At 34.0% G+C, this 25,582-nt stretch overlaps 3 protein-coding genes across 3 annotated transcripts; all 3 read right to left on the reverse strand.

Moving 5' to 3' along the window:
• Positions 1-452: 452 nt before the first annotated feature.
• LOC130629203 (actin-related protein 5-like) lies at positions 453-2,652 on the reverse strand. Its single transcript, XM_057442340.1, has one exon. It carries the CDS (start codon positions 2,499-2,501, stop codon positions 576-578), a length of 1,926 nt encoding a protein of 641 aa, XP_057298323.1. The 5' UTR covers positions 2,502-2,652; the 3' UTR covers positions 453-575.
• A 5,828-nt stretch (positions 2,653-8,480) lies between these two features.
• Positions 8,481-21,405, reverse strand: LOC130629204 (uncharacterized). The gene has a single exon (XM_057442341.1). It carries the CDS (start codon positions 9,864-9,866, stop codon positions 8,577-8,579), a length of 1,290 nt encoding a protein of 429 aa, XP_057298324.1. The 5' UTR covers positions 9,867-21,405; the 3' UTR covers positions 8,481-8,576.
• On the reverse strand, positions 19,167-20,091 carry LOC130628641 (uncharacterized). The gene is made up of 2 exons (XM_057441623.1): positions 19,486-20,091; positions 19,167-19,427 (listed from the first exon to the last, which is right to left on the reverse strand). Exons 1-2 carry the CDS (start codon positions 20,089-20,091, stop codon positions 19,167-19,169), a joined length of 867 nt encoding a protein of 288 aa, XP_057297606.1.
• Positions 21,406-25,582: the final 4,177 nt, after the last annotated feature.

Below are 25,582 nucleotides of genomic sequence, written 5' to 3' on the forward strand. Positions count from 1 at the left end.
ACTCAATTCAGGATAACGAATAATGTATATGTACTTTCACAAACAAAGATTGGGTTTTTGTTCACCAATTATAAAAGCAGAGTAATAAGAAAGATTTGACAGCCATCAAAGTCTAATCAGCTACTACATGATAAATGTTTCTTGCTGAGATTATAGTTAACAAACACATTCAAAAAAAGTAAGCATGACACAAACTTTTTAAGACTTTAAAGTAATTAAAAATTAATAATTGCCACAAAGAAAAACATTTTATAAAATGACAGAAATAATTTTCACAACATGTTTTCCATTGTAAATTATTCGAATTTTTTTAATGAGCTATAGCAGATATGCCTGAAGTCAATAGAGATAGCCCAAGACTGGCTGAACTAAGGTTGCATTTCAACCATGTGTGAAATTTATGAATGTGCTTGTTGTAAATAAAAAATGCTTCAACAAATTGTACCAGAAGATAAAGTTGTAACATTATTTTATTATTCAACAGTTAACAAGGCAGAATTAATTTGTTAAATTCTATAATAATATGTAACAACATTGAAAGACATAAAAACACTGTGTATTCTGTTGCACAAACATCATTCATCTAATGTAACAAGAACATTAGAACATTTGTGTTCCTTAAAATAGCCAACTCCTTGTTCTTCATAATCGCTTTTATTCATGGAAATGTCAGAGATATCATTACAATTTCGGGTAAGTTCAGCAGCACCATACCAAGAATCATACAAGCAGCTTCGCGCTTGATGAACTTTATATTTAGATTGAAATGGTAACACAGCCATGAGCTCGATTTCTAATCTTTCTTTAAAATTAGGGAACTGAGTCACACCTCCAGTTATAAATATATTTTTGGTCATTTTGTTTTTGGTTTCTTCATCGTAATTTTTCAAAACATAACAAATCATACCAACTAACCCTTCTTGATCAATTCCCACCATACTTGGCTGATAAAGTATTTCAGGGACTCTAATTTGTTCCGTATCAAACGGCAAATACTGATACTTCTGACCTCGTCCAACCATTAACTTATTTACTAAAAGTTGGTACTGACTTAACGACTGCTCAATCTCATTGAGTTGTTCTTGTTCCTGTTCTTCTTCTGATTCACTTCCATCTTTGTTTATGAATTTGTACACATCCCAATCTTCATCTTTCATACCGAATGTATCTTCTTTGTTCAATTTTACATTTGTATTAGCTCCCTTTGCCAATTGACTAAGAATGCGCATGCGTTCTTTTGAAGCATAGCTTTTACGCTTATTCAAAGCTTGCTTTCGTGATACACGTGACCTTCTTTTGTCTATTAAAACTATTTTTTCATCCTCTAATTTAGTCATTTGTTCCTCAACTTCTTCCACAGTTAAACTATTGTCAGACCGTATGTTTTCCTTCCCATCAGAGTTCAATTCTTCATAGTATTGACGACTCTTTTCTTTATGGGTTTCAATTTTCTCCTTTAATTCTTTCATGATATTTTGTAATTCTGACCTACTGCGAATCCGGTCAGCTTTTAGTTGACTTTTAAACGCACCTGGATTTTGTCCTTCAAGCTCACACAAATCTCTAAGTTTTGACAGTTTTTCCTCCTCCATCTTGAGTTTCTCCTCTCTCTTACGTTGGTTAATTTCTTTCAGCCTTCGAGCTTGAATTCTACGCATTTCTAAATCCTTTTCTGTTGTTGTGTTAAGTACTGGCATTTGTAAACTGATAGTATTTTCCGCTTTAAAGTGAACATTTTGCCATTTCTTTAATTCCTCAAAATAATCTCTAGCTATGTATGATTTGTTGATCATGAGCTCCTGTGCTCTTGATAAATTCATAACAGACGCCTGATTGGGAAATTTTAATTGCAGTAGTCTTCGTAAATATATCATCATATTTAAACCACCTAAATTCACCCTTCGGCTGTTAACTGCATCAAATTTTCCACCAACAATTGGTAAAACATGAGTAGTCTGGTATCCACCACTCACAACCAAGCCATCCACAACATGTGGCATGTTATAATTTAAACTAAACAAACTGTCTACACCGTAAATGATTTTTGGAACATTGTAACACTCAAATAACATCTCTGACATATGATGACGAAATGTGTTAGGAATGCACACTCCTTCTGTAATGCACACTGGATGGTTAACAGAGTTTTGACTTGATATACCAAGATGGGAAAATAAATAATCAAAGGCATGTTCTTGAGTGTCAAAGTGAGTAACAACATTCATATCATATTGAGTACGAATATTCCATTTGGGATCTTCAAGTTCTGTAATGTCATTACCAAAATAAAAGCTATTGCCTGAATCAGACTCCTTTTTTCCACGATATTTTGCCACAAGATTACGAAATGTTAATCGTGGTTTTGAATCGCTCGACCAGCCCACTCGACACGAATGACTTCCATTGTCAATAACTATGCATGTGTCTTTTTCAATGTCTTTATAAGGCCATATTGGATCAGGCGTAAATTCTAAATCTTGAAACTGAAATATATTTGACATGTTTTGAATTAACTAAAACAAGAGAAACAGCATGAAATTTCAATTACCAGGATTTTGTACAGTGTTGGCTAACAAATGTATCAAAGAAAATTAACGCCAGTGACAGAAAAAATAGATTTCATTCCTGCTTGTTAACTAATTAAAGTGACTGTTTCCGTTGACACCCAAAATCTTTTTTTAACAATCACAAATTGTAGTTTGAAAAAACAATTATGACTTTTATGGGACAGTTTTTTTCTTCTTTTCCGTCAAATCTGTTTTGCCAAATAAATAAATAAAAACAGACTAAACATACCTAAATGATACCTAAAAAATTAAATGCCAGTAAAAACAATAAAGTACAAAATATAAATCTTTGCAAAAATGGTGTAAAAGACATGCTGCTTGAGAACACTAGAAGAATACATTTGATAAACAAAAGTTGAATTAAAAATAAACCTACTGAAGCAAACCAAGCACTCTCCTAAACATACCACACATGCATATTATATGAAAGGTAGCAGAAGCAAATTTAGTTAGAAATATGTATTAAATGCTTAGAGTGGTGTCATGAATATACGAGTGGTGAATCCTAAACACTATGCCACTATCAAATGAGTATCAAGCATTCGCTTATTAACCTGGGCAATAGTAACCCGTTTTACTAATTTCCTTCCAGTTGTTGTTGCTACTACCATTAAATTCAGTAAACATCTGCTAGTGGCTTTAAAAATATTAAATTTAAATATTTTTTATTTCAACTTTAGCTTTTAATGTTTGGATAAATTGCTTTTTCCCTATTATCTATTTGGAAATATCCATGAGCATTACTACCTGGTGCAGGTGAAAGTAAAAAATAAATTAACAGTCTATATCGGGAATATTTTAGTGCGTGTGCTTCCATTCACACGTGTAGTTGAATATAGACGTGCGATGATCAGCGATTTATCGCACATGCGATTTTTTTAGTGTTAATGCGCAGCTGCGTCGCTGGTGGTACATCCATCACTTTTTTCCTTTGAGTTGAATGGAAGTTATTGGCGGCAAGTATAAATTGTATATCGTATTAAAAAGAAGTCCGGAAGTTCTCTCTCCCACAAGACACAGCAGGTAATAAGTCAGCCCTGCACTCGGTTTTGTGAGGAGAGATGTTCTGTGAAGACTCTATCAATTTAGTCTCCTGTACAGTTCTTCTTCATGTTGAACTGTGCCTGTGACAAGCATTTTTGAAGCATGTCAACGGCGACTTCTGCAATATACAACTTAATGATGCCCTGACCTTCAGTTTGTAAATAGGACGTGCACAACGTACTTCCTAATGAGTTCATCTCGAAACATAGAAAGCTAGTTAGCAGTGAGCTATTAACCTAACGAAGTACACCAACAGGTAGGTCAATGGGACTTGTACTCCATATCCATTTGTCATCGTCTTAGGAGATCAATACATCGAATTTATGACAGGTCTAGACACAAGTTAAAAAATAATACTAAGTAACCATTTGCATGTGCGATACATCGCTCGTCTAAAAAATTTTGCATGTGTGCCTGCAAGTGCATGTGCGATCGCACATGTTTCCCGACATTGACTGAATTAAATAGATTTATATGCAAAAACTTCACAATCAGCATCAAAATAAGCATGACAACAGCAGTTGCATTATATGTGACATGGTTTGCGATTATCAACCGTTTGCTTTTTAACTTTATTTGATATTATAACAGTGTCAATAACACGTTATAACGCTGACTGTAAAAAGTATACCAGCGTTAAAGTTGATCTTGCTTACTTTAAACTGATTGGTTCATCATTTAGAAGCGTTATAACCCATTAATAACGGCGTTACAGATTTCACAAAATTTGTAACGTAGAAAACTTTCGAACATTGCTCAGACAGACGTTCCAAAACTGTGACTTCTAGCCGTTAGAACGCGTTAAAAAGCTTCTTTATAACGACCGTTGATCATTGAAGCGTTATACAGGCGTTATAACGCTTATTCTAACCGTTATAACGCAATATAAGAACTGTCACCACCATCATTTCACAGTATACGATCTACGGCAACCTTTTTGCTTTCTACGATCCCGTTTTCATGATTTTTAAACGATCTACAGCGATATTTTTTGATTTCTGCGATCCCATTTTCATAATTTTTAAATGATCTACGGCGTTCTTTTTGATTTTTTGATTTTGCTTTCGTAATTTTTAAACAATCTACGGCGATCTTTTCGATTTCTACGATCATGTTTTCATGATTTTTAAACGATTTAATGCGATCTTTTATATTTCTACGATTCCGTTTTCAGGATTTTTAAATGATCTACGGCAATCTTTTTGCTTTCTACGATCCTGTTTTTATGATTTTTAAACGATTTACGGGGATCTTTTCGCTTTCTAGGATCCTGTTTTCATCTTACAATATGTCAAACGGGTTTTTGACAAGATCGCTATCAAAGAAATGAAACATTTGCAGTACTATGATTTAGAACGCTTGTTCTAAAACATAGTAGCTAAACATAAATGGAACCATTACACATTGTTGTATAAACTTTTTTTATAACAACATAATATAATAGTACGCTGGCTAACACTGACGATCATGTCGTAAGTTGGAAATAAAATAAATTAATAATAAAATTTCTGATCTACAGTTTACTTTTTAAACTTGTTGAACGCGAAGTCAAGTTATTGTTTCATGATCGAATTTTTTTTAACGAGATTCAAAAGTGGGGCAACGTTATAACGCTGCTAAAAATAAAACATAACGGGTAGTGTTGTTTTAACACCTCTTACGCTTTAAAAATGAAGATCAAAGTTTTAAATTACCGCTAAAGTGGAAGCGTTATTACAGCGTTATAACAGCGTTTTAACAGCGTTATAATAATAATACGGTCGAAAATTGCAAACCATGTCACATATGACTGTGAATTTTTATGGTGATTTCTTAGTGAGCACTTTTAATAATGGCGACTGTAAACCATAACATTAATACACTACCAAACACACTTTTATTAACTAGCGTCACCCTCAACAAAATAAATTGATCGTCAACTAAAAAAATTGACTGTCAACTAAATAAATTGACTGACAACGAAATAAGTTGACCGCAGTTAAATAATACTCCCCGTTAATGTTTTTTGTTAACGGTTAATTTTAACTTGAAAATCTTCTCCGTAAATATTAACCTTTAACAAATTCAATTAACAGAGCATAAATATTATTGACGGTTAATAAATCTTGTTAACTTGCAATACCAATATCATATCAAAATGTTCGTACATTTTTTTTCTTATCAATTATACGAACGCTACAAAATACCTATAAGAACTTAAAACGAACTTTTAAAACGTCAGCGTAAATGCGCACAACTGAATATAAAAGTTTCAATTTGTGTCATTAGCTACTTTAGCTAAATAGTTATAATACAAGTGAAAAACAAGACAGATTATTATTGTCGTAACATCTTCATTGTGATTATTATATGCTTGAAATTATGCTAGTTAAAATGTAATAATGCAAGACTAAAGGTGGATTTCCATAGAGCAGATTATTGCGCCTAAGCGAAAAATGTGACAGAGATTTTTGAGACAGTGATTTAATTGCTTGTGTAATTTCCATGTAGTTCATATGTCAACTTGTTTTTTAAATCCCGCAAACAGTGTAAAGGGTGATGCAATAATTTTATTTTCAAGTAATCTGATTGAGTGTCCTCACAAAGTTAATTTTAAAGATATAATTTTAATGCTGCAAAAGACTTTAGATATTGCCAACTAAAATATAGTCTGTAAAAGGATTTTGTACTTAGATTTTGATTTTCTTATAAGACTGCGCTAGAAACATTAAAAGAACAGTAAAACTTTTTATAAAAATAGCTCTTATGTTTTTTTATTAATTTAAGTTGGAGAAGAATATAACTTATATCTTTTCATCTTGACAGCTAGTTATTTCAATAATTTAAAATAGGAGAACAAATTTATCCAAACATTGTTTTTAGTGAGACAAATTATTATTCCTTCACACCAAAAAATATAAACGGTGTGTCGAATGCGAAAATACATAGAAAAATATGCTTGTTGTAACACCTTACTTCGTTGTAAACACAGTTATTGAAGAATTAAACTTCTATTTAAATCTCGCAGTATTATTTAAACTTATTATTTATCTCGCGAAATAAACAGCGCAAAACAAAGTTTATTTTATTGAAATTATTAATTATTGAAATTATTTACCCAGGATTTTTTATAATAAGACGCGTAATAAGCGAAATTTGTCATTGTTAAAAGATATTTGAATATAAATGCCTTAGATAATAGTCCAAATAAAATAAATGCATTTCGTAAAACGAAACGAACTTTATAATTGTTAAAAAAAAATTCAATATAAAGACTTTAAACAATAGACCAATTATAATAAACGAACTTCGTTATGAGCAACTTCTCATACGAACTTCTTTGAAACAATACGAACTACATACAAACTTTATAATTTTGATGATACGTTCGTATTACAAATAAAATGATACGAAAGATTTAATTAATCAATACAAAGTTTCAGTGCATTTGACTAAAAATTAGAATTTAAATTGACTAGCAACGTTAAAAATTGGCAGACAACATATTTAATTAATCCTTAACTTTTGTGATTGACCATCAATAATTTTTATTAACCGTTAATACGTCTTTAATATCTATAAAATATCTGTAATAACCGACAATAAAAAACATTGGCCGTTAATAAAAATGACTAATTGTTAACGTGAGAAAGTTATGGTGGCGCTATTTAATAAAAGTTGGTTTAGTAGTGCTAATTATGTGGCTGATGTCAAGCGTGCATGCTCACTGAATTTTGAAAAAAAGCTTTTAAAAATAAGTGATCGCCTGGATCAACATTGTAATATTAAAAGGCAGGCTTAAAAGTAGCATACATGGATAGGGTTTAATGTTTCAGTGGAAAACTTGCCAAAAAATACTTTGTGATAAATTTTCAAGGATTAAATTTCAGGGTTGAGCTTATCCGGAAAAATTGATCATTTTGCGGGGACATATGTTCTTAGATAAGCCCTTTTTTAATATTGCGCGGGGACTTAATTTCCTGTTTCGACATTTTTGACTATTGTTTGAAATTCACAATATTAGCTTTCAGTTAGTTTTCTTGACAAACAGCCTAATCTATTGACTTTATTTTAAAAGATAAAATGATTATATCTCATAATTTTTACTCGTTTCTTTTCTAATGGGAAAACAGGGAGGTGACAAAGAAAGTAAGGAAAAGGATGCACGCTTGTGGAAGTGAAGACTTCGACAATGGAAATTTTACGGAAATTTTCTTATACAAATTTCGCAGATCAGACAATTATTCAAAAATTTCACAGGGACAAATTTCCCAGACGACTACTTTCAAGATTTTCTCAGGGACTTAATTTTGCACCAAAATCCATGAAATCCACAAAATTTAATTTCAGGGAAAATTTATTCCAATAAAGTAATGGCGAGCAAAATTACTCAGGGACTTTCTTATAATTACGTAACACCCAAAATTGCCATTTTTACCACCATTTTTTATAACAAATTTAGTACTACCCACCCACCCACCCACCCACCCACTCCCTTGTTACGTAATATTTCAAATCTTAAGACCTCATTTATTTATTTCCTAAGTATATACTAAAAACCCTTATGTAACATAATCAGACAAACTAGTGCTATAATATGAGAAAAAGAATGTAAATCATACACTTAAATAATTAAAAATATCCTTAATACATTAAAATTTTGTTACATAACAAAGGAACTCTCCCCCCCCCCTCACTCACCCCAAAATTTTCGTAACAGTTTGTAACAAAAATGATCATATACACCCCCCTGTAAATTCTACTGCGCAAGCGGCTGTCTTTACTGTCCCTCAAAAGATGATTTGCTCATGGCAAGGTGTGCAGACATACTTAATGCAATATTATAATAAATTGTAATTAACAGAACATGTCCAATCAAAATATCCTGTGTCGTGCATATCCTATTTGATCTAACACTAATTAACAATAAGGAGAGTAAAAAAAATTATAAAGTATATTAGAAAAAAAATTAATCTTATAGAGACTTTACTTATATTCTTCATCTACAATCCAATGTTCATAATAAACAGTTATGTTTTGGTATATAGGCTCCAGTTTTCGCCAAATAGTTGTTTTTTCCTGCTCATTAACCTGGTTCTTATCAAATATCTCTTTAATTAATGACAAAATTGAGAAAAATCCAAACATGCAATCATCAAAATCAGGCACTTTTATGCGATGTCTTGGAAAAAAGAAATTTTCAACATAACCTTTCTTTACTGATTTGTACAAAAATAGAAGCATATCAATATATCTATCTGCAACTGATTCAGTATTAAAATTTAGTGTTGGTATATCTCTTACCATGTGAAGAACAGCATGTTTCAAGGTGTAACTGCTGAATTCAAAACATAAATATTCCTCTGGAAATGCTGTAATTCTGTTCCAATCAACTTTGTCCAACTGTATTAAACTTTTGATATGCTTTGCCACCCGCAGCAAGCCTTTTTTTTTCGAGTTTCTGTTAAAAGCAGAAAATATAAAACTTTCTAAATAGCCAGTTGATACCCTCCAACAATTACTTGGTTTATCACCACTTACAAACGGTACAAGTGTATAGCAGTAACCAGATTTTTCATATTCCAGCATCACCTCATAAAGGAAATGATCCTCTTTAAAAATAGTCAAGGGTTTGACCCCTGACGCATGAGGTGGAATTTCTATGGCTATACTTATGTCTACATTAACAGTCAATTCTTTGAATTTCCGTCCAAACCAAATAAGATCAATGCTTACTGCAGGACCACTCATATCTACAATACCACAGATGGAAAAGCCTCGGGGTGGTGTCAGCTCCTTCAAACTTTTATTTACTAAATCAACAAATTCATTTTTTACCCCAACCTGTGACAATATGTACTCAGGTTTGCCTTTTACACCAATGTTAAACACTCGGCCATCACCGAACCACTCTGCAGCAAATTCATCATTTATTAGATGTATCTTTTTAAATGCTGGACTTCCAGCAGGTGTTCTCCATAAATTTCTCTGTCCATTAAATCCAGATGGCTGAACCGTAAAATTTTCACCATAAACAAATGCTTCAAGCACAAAATTGAAGTCATATTCATTCGGTTTGCCAACTTTTAATGCATCAAATGCACTTCCAGCTCCAATAATATGACCTTTATATCGTTTATTTTGTGCCATAACACTATCAAGAATCATAGAAACACATTTTTCGACTCCATTTTGAATCCGCTGGGATTCTGGGTGCAGCATTATAATTTGATTTTCATGATCAGTATCATAAAGAAAATTATCCAGTACCTCCATAGTTTTTGTACACAAGCCTAGAGTGTATAGAGTTAAGTTTAAAACTAAATAATTGCCATCTTTCAACAATTTTGATATCACCCAATCAGTGCAATGTTTGTTCTGTTCTGTTTTTCAATTCTGTTTCTGCATAACATGTTACCTGCGTGTGTTGCTTTTTTAATTATTCATTACAAGTTGCTAGATCAACAAACGCTAAAGAATGGCTCACAGTGCACTATTCCTTTTTTGCTGCTACATAATTACACATTAAGTTTTTTGAAAGCTGATATGACTCACTCAAACTTGTGACTTAAAATTTGGCCTTATTTTTTATTGATGGAAATTCTCACAAATGTGTTTATGAACAGGGCAGTAGTAGCGTCAATATGAAATTTACTTCACAGTCATATAGATAAGAAAGGACATTGCTGAAAGTAAAAAAATAATATTTTAAGTTTTAGAGGGGAATGGTTGGCCTTATAAAAATAATTTTATCAAGAATGTATGGTTGGAAAAACAACAACAGGGCGTTACGACAAGCATATTTTTCTATGCATTTTCGCATCACGCATGCAGTTAATATTTTTTTGTTGCGAAGAAAAAGTAATAATAATGTCTCACTAAAACAATGTAATTAGCACTCAGGTGAAAAGATAAAATAACGTTTTCTACCTTGTTTTTATTATTTTTCCTAAATGGTATCGACTACAAGTCTTGCAGCACTAGATTTTAGCAAGTGTAATTTTCAACATATATAATAGTTATAATGTAGGAGTGTGTTACGGCAATAACAATCTGTCTTGTTGAACAACTAATTAAGTTGGAGTCATCTAAACAAGAGAAGCTTACCACGACGAAAATATTTTTGATTCAAGACAATTATATTTAATGGCATTATTCTCTTATGACATGACTATAGTAATTGCTCTTTCTAGCCCCCCTGGGGGCTTTTTAAATTGTGGAGGTTTTAGATGGGGTTAATAGAAGGGGGGACTAAATAAAGGGAAGGAGATAAATAAATAATAGAATTTTAAACACAAACATCGTGTTCGTGTAACGAGCGTGGTGTACACGAACAACGATAAAATCGTGGTCTTTATGTATAACAAATATTCAAACATTCTATCTATTATCTCCACGAAGGATCGTGTGTCCCACGATTATTTTCGCGAGCTCCACTTTCAGATTTTTATAGCCAGTATAATTTAATTTTTTTTCTTCTCAAAAAAGTCTTTTATTAAAGTTAATTTCTTTGTTTCAGGTTTTATCATAAAAGCATATTCGTAGTTTTTGCTTGGTGTGTACTTTTTCGTCATGGACGCGATCATATTTTTACGAAATGTCAGTCAAATTTGTCTGCGCCGATAGAAATGCTTTTTTAGATTGCATTTTAAAAGTTTAAAAAAGAAAAGCGGTGATAGAAATGTTTTTTAATATCGCATTTTAAAAGTTTATAAACAAAAAGCGGCAATAGAAATGTTTTTTAGATCACATTTTAAAAGTTTATAAACGAAAAGCGGCAATAGAAATGTTTTTTAGATCACATTTTAAAAGTTTATAAACGAAAAGCGGCGATAGAAATGCTCTTTTAGATCCCATTTTAAAAGTTTATAAGTGAAAAACGACGATAGAAATGTTCTTTAAGAACGCATTTTGATTCACGAGCGATTAAAATCTATTATGTAGCTAGCTTTATGACAACGAATTAAAACAACAAGTGTTAATTTATTTTTTTGCTGTCGGTTTTTTATTTAATTGATAACATAACGGTCTTTGTTGTTTTACAATAGAAGTTATCTATCGTGGAAGCCACGATGTAACATTTAGTTTTTGTTCGTGTAGTCCACGAATCTTGATCGTGAGGTCAACGTTTGTTAAAAAATACGCATCATGGGCTATCGTGGTTCGTGCGTAACATGAAATAAACACGAACCACAATGTTAACAAACCTTTTCACAGTACTATAGATATTTTACAAACAAAACTTGGGGAAAAAAATTAAAGCTGTAGCATATGGATATCGTTGTATATGACATTAAATCAACGAATAATATCGAATTTCTTTGACTAGTTTTACCTTTTTATTTTTATTTATTTATTATCATTTTATTTATTTATTTTTCGGGGGGGGGGGGCTTATTAGAAGGAGGGGCTAAATAAAGGGAGGGGGCAAAAAAGAGGAATTAAGGTAAGTGATTATTATCATGTTTAAAGATGTATGCTGATGGTCACGATGTGGATCGCAAAAATCACAATGCATCGTGAAAGTTTGACCCCATGATGGATCAAGACTTTCACAATGCTAAAATATTTTACTATTGCAACAGCATTACGAATTGTGAGTGATGTGCACGATACGCATTCCACGGTGTTATAGGTGTCCTGATTCCAGTACTGTAACTTTCATAATCTTTTAGCTCATCTAAAGCCACCGGGACACGAGACAATTTTTTCAGGCGAAAATTTAGTTTTGTTACTATCGCTCGAAATTTTATTGTGTCATCATATCTGTGCAAATGCAAAATTTCTGTCAAAAAACAACAACAAAACATTGTTTATTTCCATGGCAACAGTTTGCAAGAGGGAAATGCAAAACTATTCCAGAAAACATAAAAATGGAAAGACAAATATTATTGACAGTTATTTCCCTTCTTCTTGAAGATAATAATATGGAATATACAAAAGGTAAAAAAAAAAAAGAAAAGGAAAATAAACGCGAATAGATTAGACCATGCAACGAAAAAATGAAGATGGAGCATATCATAAAATTTTCCAGGAAGATTCTAAAGGTTTTTAAAATTACATAAGAATTGATAAAGCTCAATATGACCAATTTGTTGAACATTTTAGATCCCATTTAACAAAAGAAGACATGATATTGCATGATTGTATTAAATGTCAGAAAGACATACATTGGTTTGATTCTCTTGATTTTCAGTACACATGTCTTGTTTCTCCTTTGCCATTTTTGATTTTGACTTTGGATCATTCAGCAAAAAACATTCAGCAAAATTGCTGCATTGTAATTGGTCGCACATAAAAGTGCTGCATCAAAATTGTTGCAGCAAGTGGCGAAACAGAGAATATTCATACGCTTAACATTTTTTGTTGTTGCTGGTAGCATTTTTTTGTTACATACATTTTTTTCAATCAATTAACAAATAATCTTGCTAGTAACAAAAAAATGATGTGAGCAACAAAAAGCTTCTCTTGCGATACAGTTTATAATCAACAAATTTGTTACTATTGACTTAAATTTCTTCTTCATCGAAGACACCGCTGACTTCTGCTATAACATTTGACCTGAGACGAAGGTCAGGGAGCAGGGGTATCTATTCTTAGAACAGCCAGAAGACTGTTGGTGTCATAAGCTCTATTGTGTTCACATTTTTCTCGCATCCATTGAATAAGACTGCTTTGGAGAGGAAGGTCACCATTACTGCCAAAGGTAGCACATTTCTTAAAAATGACAAAAAAGAATGCAATGTTTTTAAGTTATATTAACAAATTAGGCAAAATAATTATTAAATTCTGTAATAGCTTGGCATACGATATGAGAAAAAATTTTTGAGGTGGAAGGTCCACTTTAATTTTGGTTTGGTATACTCATATTACGTGACCATCTAAATTATGTGATTTCAAATTTCCTACTAACTTTTTATGTTCAGTGGCAACACTTGATGGCTATGACATGGTATTTTCAGCCTTCTGTGGCATTGATTGTTTATTTTCATTGGTTGGTTTCTCCTGCATTTGACAGTACCTTGAGTTCTCTGTACTTGCCAATTTTTAAGGTTGTAGTTAAAAGTCTGCACATATGACTTCTATAACACACTTTTGGCATTGTACCCACTTCTTTTTAGGATTTTAAAGATGTTCAAAAGACAATTCACATTAGCTGTTTATCATAATAAGGTTTTTTGTTGCATTAAATAGTTTATACTAATCCAGTTCTCCGAACAAAATAAATAAATTTTGGAAGGCCTTTTTACCAACTGTATAAATAAAAAAGTGGACTTAGGCAACTTCACACCTAACTCTTCACACCTAACATGACAACTTTGATCACCCTAAAAATATATGAAAATCAGTGTCACAAATTCCACATTGCCAATGCTACACCTACATATATCTTTAATCTAAAACCTTCAAAATTAGCAAGTTTGGAGAACTTTATTATGTATTTTCCGGTATGTAATCCACACATCGTATAACCCGCAGTTCAGCTTTTTTAGGGAGTTATAGACTAGATGCTATCAGATAGCCCGCACCTTCGTATAACCCGCAAAATTTTCAATCAATGTGTTTTACTTACCCACACCTTTGTATAACCCGCATTGTGTTAAGAAAAAATTAAACATATTTTTACTTACCCTAATCATTTTATAAACATGTGGGTGTGTTCTACCTTGTTGTAGGCTTTCGATGAAAGTCTTCAGGATTAGCAGGTGCGTGCCAGTCCTCCATTGGATTGAACATCCAGTTTACACCACAATGTGTGCATATGTATAATCGAGTTTGAATCAGCTCGTCTTAACGTGGTGTATCTCACCAGTTGTGGTTCATCTGGTATCTGGAATAGATATTTATCAAGGCTATTTTTAAAGAGGACATATTACGGATGGATTTGGGGAGAATATCAAAGAGCTGTATTCCATGGATTGGTAAACTGAACTCTGCCACCTTACTGTATGGACCACACAGAAGTTTTGCTTTCCGCCCATGCTGAGGATGATGATAGCTTTGGATTTTCAGATAAACAGTTGGTACCAACTGTTCCATGATTTTCCAAATATAAATTATTCGGTACCTTTCCCTTCTACACTCTAATAATTACAATTTCAGTTCCTTCAATGATTTCCAATATTTGTGATTGGTCAAGTTTCTGATTTTTTGTGTATAGGACCATTGCAATGCCTCTATCATTTGTATCTCTCCAACTTTATGTGCACTCCATAGGACTGAACAATACTCTAATAGAGGAAGAACTAGAGATTTCCACATGGTCATAAGGTGATCCTTTGTTCTGGTGTAAAAAGTTCTTAAAATCCAAGGCATCATGTTTTTACTGCCATTTACTACTTTCAATATGTGGGAATGAAAGGAGCAGTTTGTGGTTCATATGACACCAAGATCTTTCAGTTCCTCATCCTCTGTGATGATGGATCCAGAGGGGAAAAGATACGAAGTGCAATTTTTCAGGGTGTCGTTCGTGCCATAACGCATGATCTCAAACTTTAGATCATTAAATTTCATGTTTGTATCTTCTGCCTTCTAAATTTTCCGAAGGTCACTTTGCAAGTTGCCCATGTCCCTGAGAGAGTCGATGCTATTGGTAACCCTTGTATCATCAGCAAATGACCGTACAATACTGTCACTGACATTTGAGTTTATATCTCCAAGGAGGATGATGAAGATAAGTGGTCCAAGCACACTACCTTTGGGTACGCCTGAAAAAAAAGCAACAGGATGTGATTCTATTCCATTGACAATGACTGATTGGGTGTGGTTTGTCAGGAAAGCTTCAACAAAATCACATTATCAAAGTGGTCTAAGATTTGGCTTAGACATGACCGACCGGAATGAAAACCATGTTGATTTCCGTTTAGTAGCTTGTTTTCTTCAAGGTAGCAGGTGATATGATCTCGGACAACTTTTTCGAAAGTTTTAATAATATGAGTTGTCAAGGCTACTGGGCGGTAATTGGATGCATCAGATTTCTTTCCCCCTTTGAAATGAGGGGTGATTAGAGAGTGCTTTAAAATTTGGGGAATTTAATACATACATTTTTGCCATAACAGAAGAAGTAGTACAGATAGCAATGTTTTATACTTGTTCAGAAAAATTGTTGGGAAGCCATCTGGGCCTGGTGCAGAGTTGTCAGAGAGTTCATCAATTGCATTGATGATGTCTTTTTGAGAGAATTGGAGCTCTGGAATTTCTGATGTATGTTGGAGTAGGTTGCTTGTTATGTCTTCTACATGTTTCGGTGTCTGAACTAGTGACTCTCTCAGCCTTATTGACTGTCTTGTCTTTGATTGTCGAAATAATAATGAATTAAAATTAATTTGAGGAAGTCAATCTTTTGCTAATGCCGACAGTACTGAATTAGACAATGCTTTTGTTCTTTTTGTAGACATTAGTTTTAGCCAATAATAACTTTTGCTTCCTGCAGTTTAACAAACAAACCAATTAAAAAAACCATGCTATCAGGTTATAAACTTAAAGTAAAATCTCTGAAAAAATAAACAACATAAGAATTATCACAGATTGTCTGTAACATCAATGTACGGAACATTATTTTCTAATGTTTATATAATTTTGTTATCCATTTATATCAGTGTGCATAATAAAATGAATGGCAGCAATGGGGAGGAGATAGTTGCGTGTACCTTACCAATTGTATTTTATATTTACTTTTGATATTTTCAGTGGCCACCTGTTGCTTGAAGGTAGATAAAAAAAGAAAATTATAATCTATACAATTAATTTTAACATTTTTCAATATTTTTAACAGGAATTAATAATTAAGTCCTGGGCACTAGGTTGTGAAATACATGTTAATCAAACCTAAAAATGATACCTGCTATATACTGCTCTATTACCAGAAGCAAATCATTTCAAGGTGCTCAATGTGATTGCAAAGATTTAAATAGATTAGAATTACTTTCAACACACAAAAAAAATGATCTCCAGAATTGTTTCAGAGAGAGCAGCTCGTAATATTAGCACTGGCAAGCAATCGAAAGTTAAAGCAATTTCACTGTGTGAAAAAAATTCAATCATGTGGTTGAAGTAAGATTGCATAGGTAGCAAATAGTAAAAAGCTTGTTCCAATGTTTCTGAAAGTAGGTTACAACAAAATAACTTTGCCTATTGAAACAGACATAAGTTGAAAATGGGATATTCAAAACCTACTTAAAATTTCTTTTCCAATGGTATAAAATTTGATAGGGTTTTGTTGATATTAATATGTTGTATCCATAATATAGACTGTAAACAATTGTGAATGTTCTTGGTGTGGCCTCAAATTGTTGTGCAGTTGTGTTGATATCCAGTGTTGTTGTGTTACGGATCAAGTTGTGTTGTTGTGTTCCTGCTGGTTGTGTTTGTGATACCGCTGAGTAATCAAGTGAGACAATCAAAGAAAGTCATTATTGTTACTTAACACGTTTTTCTTCAGAAAAATTGCAAAATAGATGCCCCAAAATCAGTGAAACATAGAAAATCAGAAAAGTAAACTATATATTTTTTCTGATATGTTCAATAAAGTAACTTGGAACAAACATAAAAACATCTTAGCCATACCTAACTACAATATATAACTTTAGAAATTTCAAATATATATCTAAATATGAAAATATGAACTTGTTTTGCAAAAATCATCAAACAAACCTGAAAGAACCAGAGGCAATATTGCTTTGTGAAACCCTTAATAACAATTTTACAAAGGTTTGATGCTTCAATCTAACCTGTCAGGGTAAGAACGACCTTCTTAGTTATGTTTTTTAGAAAAAATGTCAACTTAAATGAGTTAGTTTAGATTTTCCGTCACGGCACAACACAAATAAAAAAGTTCTACTAAAGTTGGTAGGACTGGATTTTCTGAAATATTATTGGTGATAATTATTGGTCCTTAGAGGTTCAAACTTCACACCACCAAATGCATCTGAACCATCAGCCTTTCCAACATTTCTCAACCGCTTAGTATTTTCTGCCACGGACATTGAACCAGTGCATAGGTTCTTATTGCAACAACTTCAGTCACTAATTTTCTGTAGAGACTGGGTAAAACAATTATACTTTTCTTAAATTGCTTAATGGCTTATGGTTTATTAACCTAATTCCTAAATCTCCTTGGTGGAGTTCTTTTCCCAGATATTAACCAGCTAAATGGTCAAAAAGTAATAACAGAAAACTTTTTTTTCCATGATAAAAAAATAGAAGTTTGATTTTGCGAATTGCAAAAAATTATAAAATTTGGGAGAAGTAAAAGTCACGAATAGCGATCTCAAAATTTCAAGCATTTCATGAATTTGGCAAAAATTTGCGTAATCACAAAATTTAATTCTCGTGAAAATTTATTGATGTTTGATCATATAATTATGTTTTATAAGTTGATTCTAAGCTATGTAGTTCATAACATGGCTTGTGGTAATAATAAATAATAATTCTTCTGTGATTATTTAGAAGAAATGATTTTTTGTTGCGCTGTGACGGAATATATATAGTAAATGATCAATGAAAAGCAAATGAATAAATTTAACTTCCCATAGCAAAACCTTTAAGGGAAAGTCATCAGATAAGTTAAATGTCAAGACTAACTGATTGGCATGGGTTAAAGTGCCCTAGACTTCCCACAAACACATCTTTAAAGTGATTTTAATTGCGAAATCTCTTAAAAAAGGCTAAAAAATGATGAAAAATCGGTCTAAATCTAAAAAATAGCTTCAGAGATACTTTTCTTCACTGATAAGGTGGCTTAACTACCCAACAGTATAATATAGTTATCTAAGACCCATGTTCATCCCTATATCTATATTTGAAATGGGTAGTGGTGAAACAAGAAATCTTAAACAATTTCATTGGGAAACAAATCTCTTCAATTAGCCAAAATTTCTTACAAAAAAGAACCCCTGCTCTAATTTTTCATTTTTGAGTCATTGAAACATCTGACAACTTGTATAGGATATTTATTTTACAATTTTAGAACTTTAAGATTTTGTCAACTTTAACAACTTTTGAGACAAGCTTTTTGCTATATGCTACGTATAGGATCATGCAGTTATATTAATGTACTTATGTTTGCCCCGTCCAGGTAAGGGTTTTAGTACTGACTAAGTTGGTCAGGATTTTATTTTACTTTTCTATTTTCAAAGCTTGATCTATGATACAAAATTTTTCCCAAGGGAATATACTAAACAAGCACTACCAAAACATGAAGTTTATAAAGCTATCATAGGTAGGTATTATTAAATTGGACACTCTAGATCGTTGAAAAATGTACTTCCGCACACCTACATATACCGCCATTTTACTAATTAAGAAATATCACAAATTGGTGTTACTTTTGCACGATTATTTATCTGCCAGTTTTGAATACTGCGGGATGAGAAAAACACGGAACGAATTTAGACTATGTTCACACATTGCATCAAAATGATTTTTGTTGCGGGTAGGCCTCGCGTTCACACGGTTTCGAAGCTATCCGATATGTGAAACTTTGAATACTTTGAAGTAGATTTTGTGAGATCTTCACGCATCCAACTCAACAAGTCCAATGCTCATCATGTCAATGATGCTGTTCGTGTTGGCCATTCAAAACTGAACATAATTTGATATCACTGGCTCATCAGGAACAATATCAAGAAAGCAATCCAACTTCGACTTGAAACAGTTTATGCTGCAATCAGATAGGTTGCGTATTGCTTTTGGTAGACCATTAAACAATTGTACTCCTTGAACAGCCAAGCTAGCACAACGAATCTTATAAAATAGCCCTTTCTTCACTACAGGAACAACACATTTTGGACCCAAACGATCATTCGTGTACCATGTGATGCCTCCTTTTACAGTTTCCTGGACAAAGTTTGGTACTATTTTTTCAATCACTTTCGAGATGTAAATTATGGCATACCGTTCTCTTCTTCTCTCCAGAGAATACAGATTCAAATACTGATTTTTTTAGCACGTCCCAGTACGAAAAACCTTGAGTTCCAAGGATTTTTCTAGTAAAGGTTCTTCGCACCATTTCTATGTCTTGTATTTGTCCTTTCATTAGTGGAGACCATAATTGGGAACAATAGTCAAGGTGGGGAATAACTAATGATTTCCAAAGAGTCAACATCAGGTTTTTTTCTCTGCTCTCAAATGTTCGTAATATCCATCCAGTTATCCTGTTTGCCTTTGATATAAGGTTTGAGATATGCTTATTAAATTTGCAATCATTTGACATTATAACTCCTAAGTCCTTCACAGTGGTTTTTTTGTTAATCTTTTCTGACGTGTTACTTAGATATACAGGGAGTGGTTTCAAAGACTCAATCTTTCCATAACTTAGGTGCTCAAACTTACACCCATTGAGTTTCATATTATTTTTATTTGTCCACTTATAAATTATATTTAGATCACTTTGGAGTTTAAAGGTGTCCATGAGGCCATTATTCTCTTTCAGAATTTGTGTGTCGTCTGCAAAGCTGGATGCTAAAGAATACTTTAAGTTCTGATTGATATCACCAACCATGATTAGAAAAAGCAGTGGGCCAAGAACAGACCCCTGTGGAACCCCTAATCCAACGTTAGCGGGTATAGATTTTACACCATTGACATAAACATGTTGTATTCTGTCTTTAAGGAATGATTTAATACATTTTATCAGTTTGTCATTTATACCAAGTTGTTAAACTAAGATGGAGAAATCCACTTTGTCAAATGCCTTGCTAAAATCTAAGTAAATTGTATCTACATTTGAACTGCTTTCAAGAAAGGATAGGATTGTATCATAATGGGTCAGTAGCTGTGATAAACAGGAACGACCTTCTCTAAAACCATGTTGTGAGTTGTTAAAAAGATTGTACTGTACAAGATGATCAACTATGTTCTTTTTTATAACTTTTTCAAATGTTTTAACGACATGTGAAGTCAAGGCAACTGGTCGATAGATGCCCACATCGGCTTGGTTATGAGGGCAATGTTTGCAGTCCTCAAAAGCAGAGTTGTTACACCTGTGTTGAGACAGTTTGACCAAAACATAAGAAGTGGAGTTGCCACAGCATTCTTACAAGTTTTAAGATAGAGTGTTAATTGTTTCAATTATGTCATTAGTGGTAAGTGCAACATCTGTTACTACAGGAATGGTACAAGTTTAATCATTAGCATCGGCTGTTGAATTATGTTGCTTACTAAATACACTCACGTATTGTTGTTGCAGGAGGTCAGCCATTTCTTTGCAATCATCAGTGAACTTCAGTTTACTTTGGTTAAATAATGGACCTACTCTGGACCTTGTTTTACTATGTTTTCGCACATAGGAATAAAAATATTTTGGGTTTGTTTTAATAGAAGAAATTGCTTTCTTTTCTAGAGATTGTCTGCTTTCTTTATATGACTGCTGCAGAGAAAGTTCAATGTCGACTAATCGTTCTTTTATTTTTCTCACTTGTTTGTATTTAAAGTTTTGGACAGTCGCTTTATAAGCTTACGCCGCTGCCTCATTAGTACACGACGATCTCTTGGTATGTAGTGTTTACCTTGTTTCATTGTAAACACTTTCCTTTCCGGAACTAATTCTTCAGACAAAAGTAAAATTTTGTCTATAATAATTTGTAGTTGTTGTTCGGAGTTCATATTGAATATGTTGAAAGCAACATCATGTCCCAGGCAACAGAGTTGAGTTTGTTGTTAATATTTTCACAGTCTATATGTTAACATCCTACTGTCTGACTCTAACAATGCAGTTCATTTATGTTTATTATATGTTTGTATATTTATAGGTATTAATATATAGTGGTGGGTTTATCTATCTCTATTAACATTTACGAGTTTTCATGGTAGCAGACGGTAGTTAAACAATGGCTAGTGGATTTTTAAACCCACCACGGTGGGATGAAGAAAACAAAGAGTTTTCATTATGGCTCCGAGAAGCCAAGGCATGGAAAGTTGCCACTTCTGGTGTAACTGGACTGAAAGATGTTCATGGTTTGCAATTAGCATTGCATCTTCCGGATGGAAGCGAAATACGTCGTCAACTATTTGATACCCTTGATACGGAGAACATGACAGGTGATGACGGGTGGAAAAAGGTGATAGAATTGATAGAAACGTACTATAGTAAGGACGATAACACGTCAGCCTTTGACACGTGGAAAGACTTCCGTATATTATGTAGAAAAGAAGATCAAAGTATTGAACAATATATCATGTATTATGAGAAATATAAAGTCCGAATGGAGCGCTTCGACATGAAACTTGGTGAACGTATTCATGGACTTAATTTACTGTGTGGTGCCAATCTTAATGATTCTGACCTTCGTCTAGCAATGAGAGAAGTTGATGGGGATCAACCAAATGAAATGTATAAACAAGCTAAAAAGGCGCTTAAGAAATATTTTGGCAGTGCTGCTGTCACAAGTACTCAATCATCCAACACCGCTGTAGCCTCAGTTCAACCTGCTGTCAAACAAGAGCCTTTTTTTGCCACACTAGATGAATACGAAACATACGTTGCATGGAGACAATACCGATCGAAAAATGGTAATTCATCAAATAAAAGTTATCGTGGACAAGGTCGTGGAAAATTGCAACATCGCAATCCCCTAAATGCTGACGGTAAACCTTTAACATGCCGTGTTTGCCGTTCAATTGCACATTTTGCTCGAGATTGCCCACATCGTTCTGAGAAACAACAAGGTTCGGAAGACAACCAACAGCATGATAGTTCTACAAACCGCTCCTGGGTTGCTTCTGTTAACTCTGATGTTATTGAATGCCAAGCATCTGATGCGTCTATGGCAGGTGGTGTTGCATTTAACTATATGATTCTCGATACAGGTTGCCCACAGAATGTTGCCGGAGTAGTATGGACACAGTGTTTTCTTGATTCCATGAGTACTGATATGTACCAAAATGTCAAAAAGCTTCATGGTAATAACAAATTTAAATTTGGTGGTGGACGTGTCATGAAATCTATGTATACCATTATAGCTCCTGTTTTGGTTGCTGGGGAAATCACTTCCTTAAAATTCGATGTTGTTGACACCGATCTTCCTCTTCTGCTTGGAAAGGAAACTATGAAAGCATGGAATCTGCTCATTTGTACAGGAAATGACACTGCTGAAGTTACAATAAATCGTGTGAAGAAAAATGTTGAGCTCTTCACATCCCCTACTGGACACTGGTGTATAAATGTGCAGCCAGGTTTTCCTGTTGAAGTACTGGATGTTATGTTTTCTGTTAGTGAATTGTCCAAACATGACAAAGAACTTGCTGCTAAACGCTTGCATCGCCAATTTTGTCATCCTCCCTTTGAGTTCTTAAAGAAGGTCCTCAGTGTCCTGGATAAGCCTGACAAGGAATTTTTGGACATTCTGCATAAATATTCTCAGAATTGTCTAGTGTGTAAGCGATACAAACCGACCATTCCAAGGCCAGCTGTCGGAAACTTAATGGATCCAGATAAAATGAAATTTAATGAAATAGTTAGTATTGATTTGAAAGAAAGGAAGGGTAAATGGATAATTTACCTCATCGATATGGTTACTCGATACACACGTGCTGATTTCATACCATCTAAAGAAAAACGCATCGTTGTTGCAAAGATTATAGAACTTTGGTTGCCTATATTTGGAGCAGCTAAAAGTTTTCACATGGACAATGGAGGGGAATTCGCTAATGATGAAATGCGGGAACTTGGCAATCAATTTGGGATAAACATCAAGCACACCGCTGCTTATAGTCCTTGGGCAAATGGTCTGAATGAACGGAATCATGCAACTATAGATATTATGATGGAAAAAATGCTAGAAGATCACCCGAAGTTATCAGAATCACTGGCATTGCAGTATGCTATATCTGTACGAAATTGCTGTATGTTTGTAAATGGATTTACACCAGCACAGTTAGCAATAGGTCAAAATCCTAGACTGCCATCAGCTTTCCATGATGAACTCCCGGCCTTGGAAGGCATTACCACCAGCTCTGTAATAGCCCAGCATCTTAATGCCATTGCTGCAGCCAGAAAAGCTTTCGTGCAAGCAGAAATAAGCTCAAAGCTTCGCAAGGCATTAAAACATCCTGTTCGCGAGTATGCAGATATTTTCTATCAGCCTGGTAACCAAGTCTTCTATAAACTACCAGACGATCGGCGTTGGCAAGGGCCTGCTACTGTCATTGGTGCAGATGGTAAAGTTGTAATGATTCGTCATGGCAGTGTTCTTCGTCGTGTTCATCCATGTCGTCTGCAACTTGTTAATGAAATTAGTCACTCCTCGTCACAACCAGATTCCTCACCACAAGCAGCAGGAAATAGTCAGTCAGATATTACTCAAAATCTGGAATCAGGGTATGAACAGCACCACATTGCAGAAGAAGAAACTGAACAGGAAGTACAACATTTTACTGAACATGTTGCAACTCACCAACCAGAAAGCTCAATTCAGCAACCAGAATCTGGTCCTGTTGCCAGATCCAAGATGTCCCTCCCAAAAAGACAACAGACAGTGCAATACAAATATCCTGATGGAGAATGGAAAGAAGTAAAAATTCTAGGCCCTGCTGGAAAAAAGGGTGGGATCCACAAAGATTGGGTAAACGTTCGAGATCACTCTGACCATGAGTATTCTATGGATTGGAGTGATGTATCAGAATGGAAGTTAGTCGAAATTGAGTCAGACCCAACAGGAGGTGATCCCTCTACTCCTTCTAATTGTGAAGAAGAGATGTGTGTTGCCGTATGCTTCAACGCACCAGATGAGTTCAAGAATGCCAAGAGTGCAGAACTTGAAAAATGGAAACAGTATGAAGTTTACCAAGAGGTTCCAGATGTAGGTCAACCCAGACTAACTGGTAGGTGGGTATGTACCCGAAAAATTGTTGACGGAAAACTTGTACCGAAAGCAAGATATGTCATCCGAGGCTTTCAGGAAAATATTAACATACCTGCTGACTCACCAACTGGCAGTAAAGAATGTATGAGACTAGTGCTTTCTATAATTGCCAGCAAACAATGGACACTAAATTCTATTGACATAAAAGCAGCTTTTCTCCAAGGCAAACCAATACAACGGGATGTCTTTATTGTTCCACCATGTGACGTACCCCTTCCAAACACACTCTGGAAGTTAGAAAAATGTGTGTACGGTCTAAATGATGCTGCTCGTATGTGGTATTTTGCAGTATGGGAAGCATTACAAAATTTAGGATGTCATAGATCAACTATTGATTATGGTGTTTTTTATTGGAAAGATAAAAATGATCAATTGTCTGGTGTGTTACAAGCACATGTTGATGATTTCCTTTGGTCCGGTACTGATGTTTTCAAAGCTGATGTCATAGATAAGCTTTACCAAATATTTCAAGTTGGTCATTCAGCATCATCACATTTTAAATATGTTGGTATTAATATCAGCCAGAGTGAATCTGGACAGCTATCACTTGACCAATTGGATTATATTGAAAAAATCGATCAAATTCCAATCACCCGAGAACGTCAACTTCAGAAAGATTCCATTTGTACCAAGACTGAATCTTCTCAATATTGCAGATTGGTTGGTCAGTTAAACTGGACTGCTACACATACTCGCCCGGATATTGCCTTCGATATTTCTGTATTGAGCTCGACTATGAAAGCTCCTACTGTGTCTAATATCTTGAAAGCAAATAAAGTGCTTCAAAGAATCAAAGGTAATCCATTAAAGATTCATTTCCCTAGCCTTGAATCATTGGAAAATTGCTCCATCATATGCTACAGTGATGCATCGTTGGCAAATTTGTCATCAGGTCAAAGTTCAGGAGGATATGTGGTGTTCCTCTCTGATAATAAAGGGAAGGTGTGCCCATTAGTTTGGAGTAGCAAAACTATTCGACGTGTTGTTAGAAGTACACTTGCTGCTGAAACAAGTGCCATGGTGGATGCTCTTGATGCTGCATACTTTATGTCACAAGTTCTTACTGAAATGATTTCCATACCAAACACGCAATGTAAGCACATTCAGATTCATGCATTAACTGATAATGAA

Source organism: Hydractinia symbiolongicarpus, chromosome 15 (assembly GCF_029227915.1).
Source record: "Hydractinia symbiolongicarpus strain clone_291-10 chromosome 15, HSymV2.1, whole genome shotgun sequence".
Taxonomy (NCBI): Eukaryota; Metazoa; Cnidaria; class Hydrozoa; order Anthoathecata; family Hydractiniidae; genus Hydractinia; species Hydractinia symbiolongicarpus.

What these genes read in the sequence shown, in the direction of transcription:
- LOC130629203 (XM_057442340.1), bottom strand. Translation starts at nt 2,501, where the DNA reads ATGTCAAATATATTTCAGTTTCAAGATTTAGAATTTACGCCTGATCCA.
- LOC130629204 (XM_057442341.1), bottom strand. Translation starts at nt 9,866, where the DNA reads ATGGAGGTACTGGATAATTTTCTTTATGATACTGATCATGAAAATCAA.
- LOC130628641 (XM_057441623.1), bottom strand. Translation starts at nt 20,091, where the DNA reads ATGGTTGGTGATATCAATCAGAACTTAAAGTATTCTTTAGCATCCAGC. An exon ending in CTGGAGAGAAGAAGAGAACG is followed by an intron (nt 19,428 to 19,485) that starts GTATGCCATAAT and finishes AACTTTGTCCAG; the next exon opens with GAAACTGTAAAAGGAGGCAT.